Raw genomic sequence first — 15,244 nt, forward strand, 5'->3', positions numbered from 1 at the left:
AAATGCCATCCAAGAGTTAAGGCCTGGAATCAGGATGCCCAAAGGCCTGCTTGGTGTTCTATACCTCTGTGGCCAAGCTGACACCTAAGGTATTAGATAAAACACTTTTACTTTTCCCTCCACTTGTGTCAGGTGGAAGGAGTCTTGCCCTGTAGCCACCACAGCTGGGAATGTGCTGAATCTCACCTGAAGCCAGCAAATTTCCAAGTGTCACCCAAGGCCCATGGCACACTACTTAGGTATCACTGCTGGTTACTCAGGGCCCAAGGGCTCTTTAGTCAGCAGGTGATGAATCCTGCCAGGACTGGGTCCTTCCCTTCAAGGCAATAGCTTTCCTTCTGGCCCAGGGTGTGTCTAGAAATGTCATGTGTGAGTTAGGGCCTGGAAAGGTGACCTTACACCTCTGACGGGTGCTCTATCCTGCCGTGTCTGAGCTGGTATCCAAGATTCAAGACAAAGTCCTCTTTATTCTTGCCTCTTCTCTCCTCAAGTAGAAGGAAGGGTTCTCTTTTGGAGCCATGAGCTGTGCAGCCTAGGGTTGGGGAAGGGTTGGCACAAGCACTCCCCTAGCCACACCAGCTGGTGTCTCAGTAAGTTGCGTGTCTCCCCATGTCCACTGACTTTGACCCCAGTTTAACACTAGAACTCGTCTAGAAGTTACAGTCCTTGTGGCCTTGACTGCCTTTCAAGTTTCTCTAGGGTCCTAGAGCATGATAGCTCATGGTGGCAAGGCTTGCTAGAACTCAAGTCGTGACCACTGGGATAGGTGATTCCTCTCTGGCTAGGGCTGGTTTAAATGTTCCCCCCATGGGCAGGCATCAGCTTAGTTCCCCTGTTTTACTTTCTGCTGTGACAGGGCAGCACTGAGTTCAATGCAGTGTCTCACAATTGCTGTGCTCTTCCTCCCTCAAATGCACAGATTCTCTCTCCTTGCCATGCTGCCACTGCGGGAGTTGGGGAGGGTTGACAAAGGAAACTGTGTTTCCTACACTCTTGGATGCCTCTTTTGGTGATATGAAGTTCAAACCAGGTACTGTGAGTGCTCACCTGATTTTTGGTTCTTACAAAGTTGCTTTTTTTTTTTTTTCCGTATAGATAGTAGTTAAATTGGTGTCCTTGTAGGAGGGATGATAGGTGGAGCCTTCTATTCTGCCTTCTTGCTCTGCCCACTTGAAGAATGTTTTTAGATGATCTTTAAGGGTGTGTTTGCTAGTGACAAGTTCTTTTAGTTTTTCTTTGTCTAATGTCTGTATTTCTTCTTCATTATCAAACATAGTTTTAACAAATATCGAGTTTTCAGTTGACAGTTTTCTTTTTCTTTCAGTACTTGAAAAATATTGTGACACTTCCTTCTGGACTCCGTGGCGTCAGATATGATACGTGCATTCATTTAATTTGGTGCTTCTCTATATGGAACACATTCTTTCTCTCTGGCTGATTTCATGATTTTTGTTTTTATCTTTTGTTTTCAAAAGTTTAATTATGATATGCCTTGACATGATTTTCTTTGAGTTTATCAGGTTTGGGTTCACTCAGCTTTTTGAATTTGTATGTCAGTGTCTGTTGCCAAGTTTTGGAAGTTTTAGCCATTATTAGCATTTAACTATTATTTCAACCCCTTTCTCTTTCTTCTCTTCTTCTGAGACTTTAATGATGCAAATATTGGATCATTTATTATTGTCCCACAGGCCCATGAGACTTTGCTCATATTTTTCTCTTTCTCTCTCAGTCTCTGTCAAGTCTAGGTGAATTCTATTAATCTAGCTTCCATTTCACTCATTTTATCTTCTGTTATCTCCATCCTGGTATTGTGTTCATCACTATGTTTTTATTTTGGTTATTGTAGTATTCAATTCTGTAATTTCCGTTTGATTCTTTTTTATAACTTGTATTTATTTACTGAGATTTTCTATTTATTCATTAATTTCAAAAAAAAAAAACTTGAAATTGCTTGTTGCAGCATTTTTTTTTTTTGTCAGTTGCTTTAAAATCCTTGCCCAATAATTTCAACCTGAGGTTCATCTTGGTTGACATCTGTTGATTGTCTGCTCTCATCAAAATTGTTATTTTTTTGGTTCCTGGTTATGACAGGTGATATTTAATTGAATGCTAAATGTTTTTTTCTGTTATGTTAGGAGACTCTGGGTCTTATTTAAATCTGTTATTTTAACAGGCACACACCCCATTTATGTTCAGCATGTTTTTCTTAGCCTATTTTGTATGCTGTGGTTGTGATGACAATTTAGTTTTCAGTATGTTTGCGGTATTATTTTGATCCATTTTGTTTATGTGTTATCACTACTGCTCCCACTGTCTTCTGTTGGTGCTTCCTGAAGGAGTGGAGGCAATTTTTTTTTTTTTCTCAGGCCTGACTGCCATATGTCTCTTGGTAGAGGAGAAATGTGGTAAGAACCCTATACAAGTACCCCTCTGGCTGCCCAGGTCTTCTGAGCAGATAGAGAAATCTGACTTATGGGGCAAAGAAGTCTGTTGTACTGGGCCAGTTGCTGTATCTAGATCTCTTGCGGGTCCTGCTCACCTTTCCAGGTGTCTCTGAGTGAAAAAGGAGAGGTTTGAGCCAGCAGTGACAAAGAGGCTTTTCAGATATAGCTGCTTGCAATTGCTGGTTTTTTTTTTTTTTTTCTTTTCTTTCTTTTTTTTTCCCCTGGTTTCCCCAAACTACCTTGGTGCCTTTGGACAGAAAGCTCCTTTTCTCAGGAGGTGAACTCCTGAGAAAGAGAACTCCTCTTCTGCAGGATCTCAGGCCTGGAGTAGAAGGAGAGTGCTTCCCCTTGTCACTTATGATTGGTATACCTCTTAATTGATCCCCAGGCTGGCATTGTCTGGCTCACCTGGTGTGTTCAGGGGGGCTCCTGTTTGATCCAGAAAAAGAATGATTCTAACTAGGTCAGCAGGCAAAGAATACTGGGTCTGCGTGGCCTTTCTCTGTTGGTGGGGGAATTGTAAGACACCCTGCTGCTATTGTTTCTGCAGTCCCAGAGTTCTAAATCAGCCATCTCTCCTTTTCACCACCTTTCATCATTCTCTTTTGCTTGCCTCGTGTACCATTTTCAGGGTTTATAGTTGTGTTTAGTAGAAGGAACAGGAAAAAATGGGTTTATGCTATATTTTCTGGACCAGAAGTTTGTATTTGTTTGTTTCTCTCCATTAGATTGTAAAATTCTTGAGGTCCAGGAGAGTTTTATTTTTTTCTATAATCTAAATTGTATATATTGAGTGAATGTTTTGTGAGTAAACTTAGTCCAGCTGGATCTGAACTACTCCATAATGGCATGACTGGGATGTGATTAAAAAACCTGTCTTGGAGTGAGCACATTTATTTTTACTTTAGACTTTCTGTATATAGGTCAGACATGCAATGATCCTTCTATTTGTTGTGGAGTGAACCCTGAAAAAAGAAGAAAGAAAACAGAGAAATTACATGTTTGATTTCTACGTTTTCGCACATCAACCTGGACTAACAAAAGTGCCCTAGTTGGTAGATGATATAATTAGTGATTTTCAGAGCTTTTTTTCATGTGTCTCCCAAAACTATGACCTTCTTTTATATTTAAAAATATCTATGAGTTTCATCATTAGTTTGAACACTTGTAAAGAGGTAATGACTTATATATAGTAAGTGTTACTATTTAAAAATAAGATACTTTAATAAAAGAAAAAAAAAAAGAAATTAATAAACAAACAAAAAAACCCTATGGATCTTATAGCTGTGGGTCAGTTTCAGGTCTGCCAAGTCAGTCTGTTTATGTATTTGGGTCTCCCAATGCTGCTTGCACACTGCCTTGTTTATAACAACTTAGAGTGAGTCTGAAAGTCAGGTTGTGCAAGTCCTCTGGTTTTCTTTTTCATACAGCACAATAAGCTTTGAATTAGGTCATAACTTATGTAACCATCACACAGATCAACATATGCTGTCACCTCATCCCTCTCATTTCAATGTGGGACACAAGCCCTCACTCATCTATGCTGATTGCCCCATTGGGGCCAAGGATCCTTGTTATGGGAAATCAGGGACCCCGAATGGAGAGACCAGCTGGAGCCATGGCAGAGGAACATAAATTGTGAAGATTTCATCTTAATATTTATCAGTTCTCAAATAATACTTTTATGATTTCTTATGCCTGTCTTTAATCTGTTAATCCTGTTATCTTTGTAAGCTGAGGATGTACGTCACCTCAGGACCACTGTGATAATTGTGTTAACTGTACAAATTGATTGTAAAACATGTGTGTTTGAACAATATGAAATCAGTGCACCTTGAAAAAGAATAGAATAATAGCGATTTTTATGGAACAAGGGAAGACAACCATAAGGTCTGGCTGCCTGTGGGGTCGGGCAAAAAGAGCCATATTTTTTTCTTGCAGAGGGTCTATAAATGTACGTGCAAGTAGGAAACATATCGCTAAATTCTTTTCCTAGCAAGGAATATTAATATTGATACCCCGGGAAAAGAATGTGCCCCTGCGGGGAGGTCTATGAACGGCCACTGTGGGAAGGTCTGTCTTGCGCAGTTGAGATAAGGAGTGAGATAAGCCCTGCTCTCCTGCAGAACCCTCAGGCTAGTAGGGTTGGGAAAACTCAGCCCTGGTATATTTGTGGTCAGACTAGTTCTCTGCTCTCGAACCCTGTTTTCTGTTGTTTAAGATGTTTTCCAAGACAATACACATGCCGCTGAACATAGACCCTTATCAGTGGTTCTGCTTTTGCCCTTTGCCCTGTGATCTTTGTTGGACCCTTATCAGTGGTTCTGCTTTTGCCCTTTTCCCTGTTCCCTCAGAAGCATGTGATCTTTGTTAGACCCTTATCAGTGGTTCTGCTTTTTGCTCTTGGAAGCATGTGATTTTTGTAACTAGTCTCTGTTCTTACACCACCTCCCCTTTTGAAACCATTAATAAAAACTTGCTGGTCTGAAACTCAAAAAAAAAAAAAAAAAAAATAAGATACTTATATGCCTTTTAAAAATGTATCCAGTAGAATGAAAATATCAATAATATGTTAACAGGTGAAAAATTTACCTCTTCTCTTTTCCTCTTGAATTTGTAGCTCCGTTCCATTTGTCACCACAGCATCACATCCTAATGTATTACATTTTTATGCTTAGAAGTTTTTTTTTCATGATCACCAGGAATAAAGTGCGTAGGCAATTTGTCTATAGTTTATGTCTATATATGTATATGTACATATGAACATATGTGTGTGTATTGCATAAACAGATAAACAGATATGTGTTTAAATATACTTGCTATCGTCATAAATCCATGCATTTTTTAACAATTCTTATAAATGTTATTATTAATACAAATTGATTTAAACTCCATGTATCAAACTAAGTTTGACGAGTTTTTTTTAATAGAAAAGCAAAGTATTACTGGAAATATTTATAATCAGGTGAATGGAGCATTTTAAACTTTTATTTAGTTAGCATGTTTATGGGTGATGGTTACTTATTGCTTATGTGAATCCCACGTGCATTTTACCCCCATTTAACATTTTTTGACATGGATGCTGAGAGAAGTTTTCTCCATAATGAGTAGATTGGAATAAAAGGGTTTTATTGTAGTAATGTCTCTCAATTTTTTCAACTCTGTAAAGTTATAGGGTAAAATTACAGCAGTTGTTTATCAAGTATTATTTTTAACAATGTGTCAGCTAAGTCAGTTGTATTCCCCTCTTTTAATGTTGATGAAAGAAAACTGGATAAACATGTTTATGTAAATAGATTTGTTACCTAATCATTTCAGTCACTCACTTTGTCAATATCAACACCAATATTTTCGATTGTCCCTTAGTTTGGTGTCCCAGAGATGTTTCCACTCCAAAGCAATGCATCAGCATTAAATTAAAAAAAGACGACATCTATTTCTCCTTTTGTATAAAGAAATGGGAGAGGAATTGTGAAAAATGGACTGAGAAAACAAAATCTGTATAGACCTCTTTGTCCTATTTGTATCAGCAAATATACTTAATGAGATAGTAAAATGGAGACACAGAGAAATCATTATATATTACCAAAATCTTAACACTGAAATAGACTCCATCTCTCTTTTTCTCTCTCCCCTGCCCCCCCCGTGTGTGTGTGAAGTGTGAAGATTCCTAAGAAATTATTCTTAAGACCTTTTTCTACATCCAAAACAGGATAATAAACTTGGGGGTACTTTTAAACTATGAATGTCTAGCCAAATAGAAAATGTATGTAACTTTATGAGGTTTGTATATAAGGTGATAATGGATTTTTAAAAACTTGTATGAACCCATGCTACCAATATGCTACAGTGAATGTTTTAGAAATACATATGAAAAATAAATTGTATCATTTTTTTTTTTTTTTTTTTTTTTTTTTTTTTTTTTTTTTTTTTTTTTTTTTTTTGAGACGGAGTCTCGCTCTGTCGCCCAGGCTGGAGTGCAGTGGCCGGATCTCAGCTCACTGCAAGCTCCGCCTCCCGGGTTTACGCCATTCTCCTGCCTCAGCCTCCCGAGTAGCTGGGACTACAGGCGCCAGCCACCTCGCCCGGCTAGCTTTTGTGTTTTTTTAGTAGAGACGGGGTTTCACCATGTTAGCCAGGATGGTCTCGATCTCCTGACCTCGTGATCCGCCCGTCTCGGCCTCCCAAATTGTATCATTTTGTACTTACATCTTGTTTTAGACCCTAGATGATGTGTTGCAGCATCACTGCATTCTTTTATTTCATAAGATTTGCAAACATTCAAACTATTTATTTGGGATGGCATACCATGCACTTAGATGCATAAAGTCTCATTTCTTTTTTAAAAATGTAACCCATTACCTTGTTTTCATTTCTTTATTTCATAATTCCTTTTATTGAAAAATATGCCACCAGTAGACTTGTAAATAAACTGAAATGTCTTTTAAGGACATAAGTGTTCATCTATATTCCCCTACATATTTAACGATCAGGCTGTTATGATTGTTAAATTAATTATGTGGCCTTCTTTTCTCCTCCCTAGGTTGATTCCATCCTGTAAATTGGAAATTGAATCAGTAGTTAATTTTGGCACATTGGTTGCCAATAGTAAAGTGTATTCTAAAGAGGTTACTATCAAAAACCGTGGCAAAGCTCCAGGTAAATGCTTCCTTATCTCTTCAGTCTCCTGATTCAATGGCATGTGGGGTTGCAAGATTGCCATTTCTCCCAATCTAAAATGGGGACTAGCTCCAGACAGGGAGGGCATTTCTATCTGAGACTGTTTGTTGAATATATAAAGTAGGTCTTAAATCCAAGCCTCTTTTCCACTAACTGAGAGTGTTCTCTGGGGCCACCTGATTGAGCATTGGGAATTATGAAGACCAAGTCAGTCTGTCAGTTTACTGATTTCTTCTTAGGATACAAAGGAATAAAACTCATAACTGTTCCACATTGGATGTTACTCATCTCACTTTCCATGCTTTGGTTTTTAAATGAGTGCATGTCTGATGCCTGTGGGATTATAGAATATTAGGCTCGTTTGTAGCCTGACTCTAGTGTTAAGGAGGAAGTCTCTTATGGCAAGTGATATGGGCAATATGATCCTTTAGACTCTCTGGTTATATTTTAGAGCACTGATATTTAATTACGGTATTTTTATTTGTATTATTTTGCTTTCCAGAATTTCTTTTAACTGTTGTCTGTTCAATTACCTTCAATGTTTTGATAGCAATAATATATTCCCTTTTTGTTCTAAAATCTCACCAAATCGTACAGTTTTATTTCATATGAAAGCTCTCTATAAGAAAAAAAGAAATATGGTTTTACTTTTCATTGAATATTTAATATAATTTTACTCAATAAATTAGAATAAGTACAATTAAGCTGTGTACTGGAATACATAATGTTTTAGGAAAAATAATGCACAATGACTATTAGGATTTTGTTAGTATTTTATGTGTATATCGTATTTGTAATAACTTGGTTGGGTTTATTATAATTGAGTACTATGAAATGTTAATGGCTATTACTTTACAAACTGAAACAAATTGTTATCAATGAATTACATTTTCTTAGTGTTGACTTTATCCCACATGCTTGGAGTCAAATCAGATTATTTTTTCTACTATTATCAAAATTGATAGTGTACATTACATTCAGAGTAGCTAGTGCCTATAAAGTGTCATAAAGTCCTTATTATCTACAAGCAAAATATATACATGTTCATGATAATAGCAATGTATGTTTATGAAGAAAAACGTTTTGAAAATAGATTTAGCCATCAAAGTTGATTTTAACATTTTTAAAAAGCATTTTATATGCTGAATTTTTTGTAGGTTTAGAGTCAAAGTTCAAATGCTTACAAATTTGTGTGTATACCTAATAGGATATTTAAAATTCAACACTTGGCAGATTTAACATTTGTGCATCTTTGTTTTCTCTCTCTGGTAGTATCACTGCAGTTATAACCTTTGTTTTTATAGATCCACAAAGTTTATGTATGTAAAACTCCTTGATGATTTATTTTCATAGCCTCTTATGGAGTAAACATCCATGGATCTAGCCATATGTTTTTGAATAACTTTTGTTTCCTCATCCTTTATAAAAATGGTTCCTAAGTTTACCCCTGACTGTACAAAGTAGTGCTTATCTTTTCTTTCTGAAGACATGTTCCATTCTTTATGGTGTCTCTAATGTTAGTACTTTGTAGGTTAATACATTCCATATTTACTTTTATGATTTTATGGTTTGATAATGCCACTATTGTTCCTCAGCTTTTCTCACTGAAGATTAGAAAAAGAAATTATTAATTTGGCATGCCTTGAATTGAAATTATTTCCTCCTTAATGTGAGCATGCTTATTTATTTGTTATTTTTTAAAATGTTTGTGGATACATGGTAGGTGTATATATTTATGGAGTACATGAGATGTTTTGATACGGGTATCCAATGTGAAATAAGTACATTATGGAGAATGTTGAGTAGACTTTTTCTACTACAGTATTATAACATAGAACAGTCTCTCAAATTCCTAAGTGAGAGCCTTACAGATCATTTCTGAGTTTGAACATCTACCTCAGAACTTATCATCCTTTAGGTTTATTTGGTCTACTTTGTCCAAAGTATATGACCTTTCATTTGCTCTTAATGCCCACTCTGCCTTTTCCCCTAATTAGCAGCATTATTTCTCTACTTCATTGTCTAAAATATCCTGGAATCATCTGTAAGCCAGGAAATTTGTCAAATTGTACCAAACCCAGAAGTGGTCCTGGGGATCTTCTGTAGTAACTCACAAAAGCACCCCCTACTTATTCTCAGTGCATAATTCTTGTCTTCAATTCTTTTTTTGGAAACTGATGCCATGGGATCTCCATATAGTCTTCATGCATAACATAACCCTAATTTATAGGATTATATATTTTAACATATTCATAATTTATTTGGTTTAGTGATTTCTCGGAGTTTCACTAAAGAACCATGAAGCTTTTAATGAAAGATGATTAAACCCAGAAGGAATCTGTTAAATCCATATGAGCATTCTGAAGAGTCTCTAAAAATTAGTCATTTGGAAACATGTGGAGCCTCATACATATTTGGTGTGTTTAGAACCAAGGGAATTTTTAAAAATCATAGGAAATAGCAATAGCCTTGGTTACATGACAATTGATTTTTAATAGCATTCTATAGAACTACAGACTCTGGTTACCCTAGCTTGATCTTACAGATACTTTGAGACAAAAATCTGCTTAACAGTTCCTAAAATATTTTTCAAGGAGTATAGACAACGTAACCATGTATACTGCACCACTCAGTGTCTAATTTGCTTCTCCAGAGAAGATAGAACAATCCAGATTCAAAAATCACACAGATTTGTGTGAGGGGCCCCTCATCTCAGCTATAGCTGTGGGCACCCTTATGTTTTATATGCTCCCACTAAGTCTTATCAGTGGGCAAGTCTATAGGTCTGTTTTACGTGGCTTATTGGCAAAAGTTGACATAGTTGGTCACTGCCACTTTCTTGGGAAAACAAAACAAATGCAATTCAAAGCCCTTTGGCTTTTGTGACAACTTACTCTCTTATATAGAATACTAATTAATAACTCAGGTCCTGAAGTGAGGTTGAACAGGGCCCAAATCTTAGTTGCATCACTTACTATCTGGGAGGCGTTGGGTAAGGAATTTGCGCTTCCGAAACATCCATTGTCTGACTTACATATTAGAGATTAAGATAGTACCTTCCTCCTCTAATGGTGGTGATGATTAATAAAATGCTTAGCACACCCTCTGGCATATATAACTTTTCAGGAAATATTAGCTATTTATGTTATAGTTATGATTTTTCTATCACCTCTCCCCTCTTCAATTCTCTTTCCTAGACTGGTGTTCCTTTTTGTCGTATATTAAATGTGAATGTTTCCTAAGGTTTGCCATAGACTCTTATGTTTCTTCAGTCAAGGTACTCTCCTTAGACCATCACTTCCTTTCCTTTTATTTCACTGACTACTCCCAGATGTATACAATCCTGTGGGTATCCTTCAGTTTTCTCAAACTTAACAGCTTCCCCCAATACTTCTTTTTTCTTTTTCAATGAATGTTACCACTATGTATTTGGACAGTTTAGAAACTTGGCAAAATTTTCAACACCTCTCTCTTTTTCACTTCCTACGTCCCTAGTCAATTAGTAAATCTTATCTGTTCACTTCATAATTAAGCCAGTAATCCTACTTTTCTCTGCCCAATGCCACTTTTTTACAAAAAGCCATTATCTTCCCTTGCCAAATAACTACATTAACCTAAATTATTTTCCTGATGTTACTTCCTTTTTAATTTATTTCCCACACATTAGCTAGTGCCATATCTGAGAAGAAATGAAAATTTGATCACAAATATTCCATTTGTAACATTCTCTTTTCTTTTTCCTTTTTCTTTTTTTTTTTGACAGAGTCTCACTGTGTCACCCAGGCTGGAGTGCAGTGGCATGATCTTGGCTCACTGCAACCTCTCACTCCCAGGTTCAAGCGATTCTGCTGCCTCAGCCTCCCCAGTAGCTGGGATTACAGGTGTGCGCCACCACGCCCGGCTAATTGTTGTATTTCCAGTAGAGATGGGGTTTCACTATGTTGACCTGGCTGGTCTCAAACTCCTGACCTCAAGTGATCCACCCACCTCAGTTTTCCAAAGTGCTGGGATTGCAATCATGAGCCACTGCACCTGGCCAACATTCTTTTTTTCAGTAACTCTCTTCTCTTAGGATGATGCTCTTGCTTCTGTTGTTACCAATTTAAAAAGCCAAGCAAATGGTTTTTATATTAAAGTTAAATAAGACATAGTAATGTTGACATACCTGCAATTTAAACATATTTAGAAAATTAAACAATATTCTTTCGTATTTTGTGTTGCTTCTGAATAAGTTTTTGAAATATTCACTTAAACTCTTTTGTCAAATTATGTCTAAGTGGTTACAATATGGGAAACTTTTTCACTGACTCAGCCTTAACTAAATTTATATACCTTTTCTTTTCTTACAGAATGGAGTCAATAATACCTATTTATTTGAAATGGATATAATTTTATATATTTTTGATTTATTTTATGATAGAAAAGTAACTTCAAATATTATGTTATTAGCACATCTATGAAATGATTGAATTGATCAATTTTGTTAGTTACTTTGCATTTTCAAATATTGTCTTTTTAATATTTTCATTACTTTTTTTGTGCTAACATTTTGTTTTCCTAAATTAAATGAATACATTTGGAAAATATCATCAGATGTGATTTAAAACTGGTGAATTCAGAATTTGCAAAGCTGTTTATTTTGGCACCATGCTCATTTGTGTTATAATGATAATAAAGGGACTAGTGATTGGCTGCTTCTATTTGTTGGCCATACTTTAAGTACTGCTTAGTGCTAAGCAGTGTGTGGGGCACTGCAACCACAGACATGAAAAAGTGATTGTATCTGATTTCAAGGACTGCATGCTCTAATGTAGGCACAAAACATTACCATAAATTATGAACCATTTCTGCTTTCAGAATAAGAATCTTTGTACCTTCCTTCTCATATGCCATTTGATTTTAGAAACCAATCCCCTTTGCTGTTATCCTGTGTGCACTGGATAAATTCATCTCCTAGGGAATGATAATAACTATAAGTATTAGCCTGTGGTCAGAAATATCCAAGTGAAAATCTCATCTTCATTAGTTAGTTACTAACTGTAGTAGTTATTGCTATATAACAAACCACCCTAAAATATATTCAAACAGCAGTTATTTTGTAATTGATCATGTGGTCATGGGTATGCAGATTGATTGGAACTTGACTGATCTAGGCTGGGCTCATCTGGGTGCTCTGCTTCAAGCTGAGGCAACTGGGCCCGTTCTATTTCTCACTGCAGGTCTGTGGGTCAGCTGGGTGGCTCTGCTCCACATTTGCTCATTCTAGGGCATGCACCAAAAGGACAGCAGTTACTGAGGAGAAACACTTCCCAAAGTCAAGGGGCTTGATCATGTAATTTACTTTGGCTAATAACATGTGGGTGTAATTGACAGCATGCCAGTTCCAACCTAGATGCACTTCTACCATGGGAAGTGGGAAGTGTTTCTCCTGAGTAATTGCTGTCCTTTTGGCCCATGCCCTAGAATGAGTAAATGTGGAGCAGAGTCACCCAGCTGATCCACAGACCTGCAGTGAGAAACTCTGGAACAATAGGGCAAAGATACAAATGTGGAAAAAAGTGAAGAATTGTGGTCAACAAGCTAATCTACCACAGTGATTGTGTGACTTTGAACAAGTCATTCATCATTTCAAAGCTTCTGTTTTGTTTCTTGTAAAATGGAGGTAATGATTGAAAATATTATATCATAGATTATTTATGGAAATTAAATAACCTATGCAGAGCTCTTAACATAAATGTCTGAACGTAGTAAGCAGATAATTTTAACTATTGGTGAGAATTGAGTTCTAACAACAGGATCATATTTGTTGGGTGACCTCAGAGATTGGACTTACAATTAAAGCTTTAATTCTTGGTACACTATAGACCATCTGCTCCAGGGATATTCAATCTTATGGCTTTCCTGAGCTACACTGGACGAAGAAGAGTTGTTTTGGGCCACACATCAAATACACTAACACTAACAATAGTTGATGAGCTTAAAATATCTCAAAAAAATCTCATAATGTTGTAAGAAAGTTTACGAATTTGTGTTGAGCTGCATTCAAAGCCGTCCTGGGCTGCATGTGGCGCATGGGCCAGGGGTTAGGCAAGCTTGATCTACTCTGTGAAGTATGTTGGTCCCCTACGGAGAGTGTGCATGCAACACTGTAAGGGTCCAGATGTAAACCAACTGCTCTTATTCCCTACAGGCATATTTAAGACAGAATACTGCGGCCAATTACCCATCCTCATTTTTCCAACTAGTGGTATTGTGGATGCTAAGTCATCAGTGGTTATTAAAGTAGATTTCTGTGCAGACTACCCAAGAATTGTAGATGAAGAGGCAATGTGAGTATATACTGTGGTTCTAAAAATTCTAATACAAATCTCAATGCTTTCCCGTTTAACCCTTCAGATGTGACTTTGATTGTATGTTAGCTCCTTTGTTCTTTCATTCAGCATTGTTCATTGAGTCTCTACTATTTGCCAAGCAGTAGGCTTTTAAGAAATGGGAAGAACTAGAGGATGGCATATGGGTACACATAACAGGATCTTCTATTTTGAATTTCATTGAGGTGAGAGAGTGGACCAAGGAAGGGCTCCACTAACAAGGTGATAGTTGAATCAAATACTTATTGGTGAGTAGTAATTAGCCAGGCAAAGAGCAATGATGTGATTTGGGGTGTGTGTGTGTGTGTGTGTGTGTGTGTGTGTGTGTGTGTGTGTGTGTGTGTAGGGGTGGTGGGAGTTAGTGATGGGAGTAGCATAGAGGAGGGATTTCAGGCAGAGCAAGTAACATACTGGAAATCCTAGAGGCAAAAAGGCAGTATTGCACACCAAGGGATCTTTGGCAATGTAGAATTAAAAAGATGGAGGTGGGGAGTGGCAGGAGACAAGACCAGAAAAACTGAATGGAATGGTTGAGTTTGAAGGGCTTTGTAGTCCAGCGTTTTTGTGCGGTATGTCTTAATTCATTGGTAGAATGTGCAATCAATATAATGGGCCATCACCAGTATTTTTAACAAACGACTTAAAAATATCAGAATGCATCTGTGGAGTGTGTGTGTGTGTGTGTGTGTGTGTGTGTGTGTGTGTGTGTGTGTTCGGGCATTGGAATGTAAAATACACTTTTTACTGAAGATCACAGTCATAAATATGTGATAAAGAGGTGTGAGCCCTTATAGGAGCTTGGGTTTTATTGTGAAGGCTATGAAGTCTTAGGGGGGTTTTAAGATGAGAGTGTCATGATTAGTTTGTATTTTAGAAAGGCCATGCTAGTGGCAGTGTGCAAAACAGACCAGGGAGTACAAATGTGGAGTGAGAAGCTTGACTAGAAATTACAGTAAAGCAAGAGGACAATGACAAAGGTCTGAGGTAAGGTCAACTGAGAAGACTGACAGAAGTGTGCAAATTGGAGATAGGCTATGGAGGTAGATTTGACTGGATTTGGTGACTGATTGTAGCAAAGGAAGATAAAAGATGGAACAGGGTTATGGGAGAAGATCTTAAATTCGGTTTTGATATGTTGGAATGGTTTTACTTCTCGGATTCCTGGTGGAGCTGGCTGGGGCTTATTACATTATCTTGAGTCCCAGAAAGAAATTTGATTTAGATGTACAAATTGAGTGTTCCTTACTGAAAATACTTGAGATCAGAAGTGTTTTAGATTTCAATTTTGTTTGGATTTTGGAATATTTGCATTATACTTACTAGTTTAGTATCCCTAATCTAAAATTCTGAAATCCGACATGCTCCAATAAGGATTTCCTTTGAGTTTTATATCAGCATTCAAAAAGTTTGGGATTTTGGAGCATTATGGATTTCATATTAGGAATACTCAGCCTCTATAGGGTTGAAGATCATCAGTGTATAAGTGGTAGAAGAAACAGAAGTGTTGAGAATAAATTTGAGAAGGAGAGTAGAGTGAGAAAGAGTAAGAGAAAAAAAACACTACTATTCATGTTAACTATTCATCAAGTTTAAAAAAGGTCCCAGTCTTAGAAGTGTGAGAAGGTGGGGCCTGAGTGAGTTAAAAGAAAACCTTGAAATTATGGTATCAAGGAAGCTAAGGGAGGAGCAATTCAATGCCCAACGTTATAGGATATAGCATAAGATAAGGGCATAGGTGATAGTTGTGGA

General features: G+C 37.1%; 1 protein-coding gene across 1 annotated transcript in view; it reads left to right on the forward strand.

The window, feature by feature from the left end:
* The window catches only part of CFAP47 (cilia and flagella associated protein 47), a 508,878-nt gene that overhangs the window by 13,170 nt on the left and 480,464 nt on the right, over positions 1-15,244 (forward strand). Inside the window, exons 3-4 of the mRNA XM_030933635.1 lie at positions 6,988-7,103; positions 13,315-13,453. Coding sequence (XP_030789495.1) covers positions 6,988-7,103; positions 13,315-13,453 — 255 coding nt within the window. The remainder of the gene's footprint in view (positions 1-6,987; positions 7,104-13,314; positions 13,454-15,244) is intronic.

Source organism: Rhinopithecus roxellana, chromosome 7 (genome assembly GCF_007565055.1).
Source record: "Rhinopithecus roxellana isolate Shanxi Qingling chromosome 7, ASM756505v1, whole genome shotgun sequence".
Lineage (NCBI taxonomy): Eukaryota > Metazoa > Chordata > Mammalia > Primates > Cercopithecidae > Rhinopithecus > Rhinopithecus roxellana.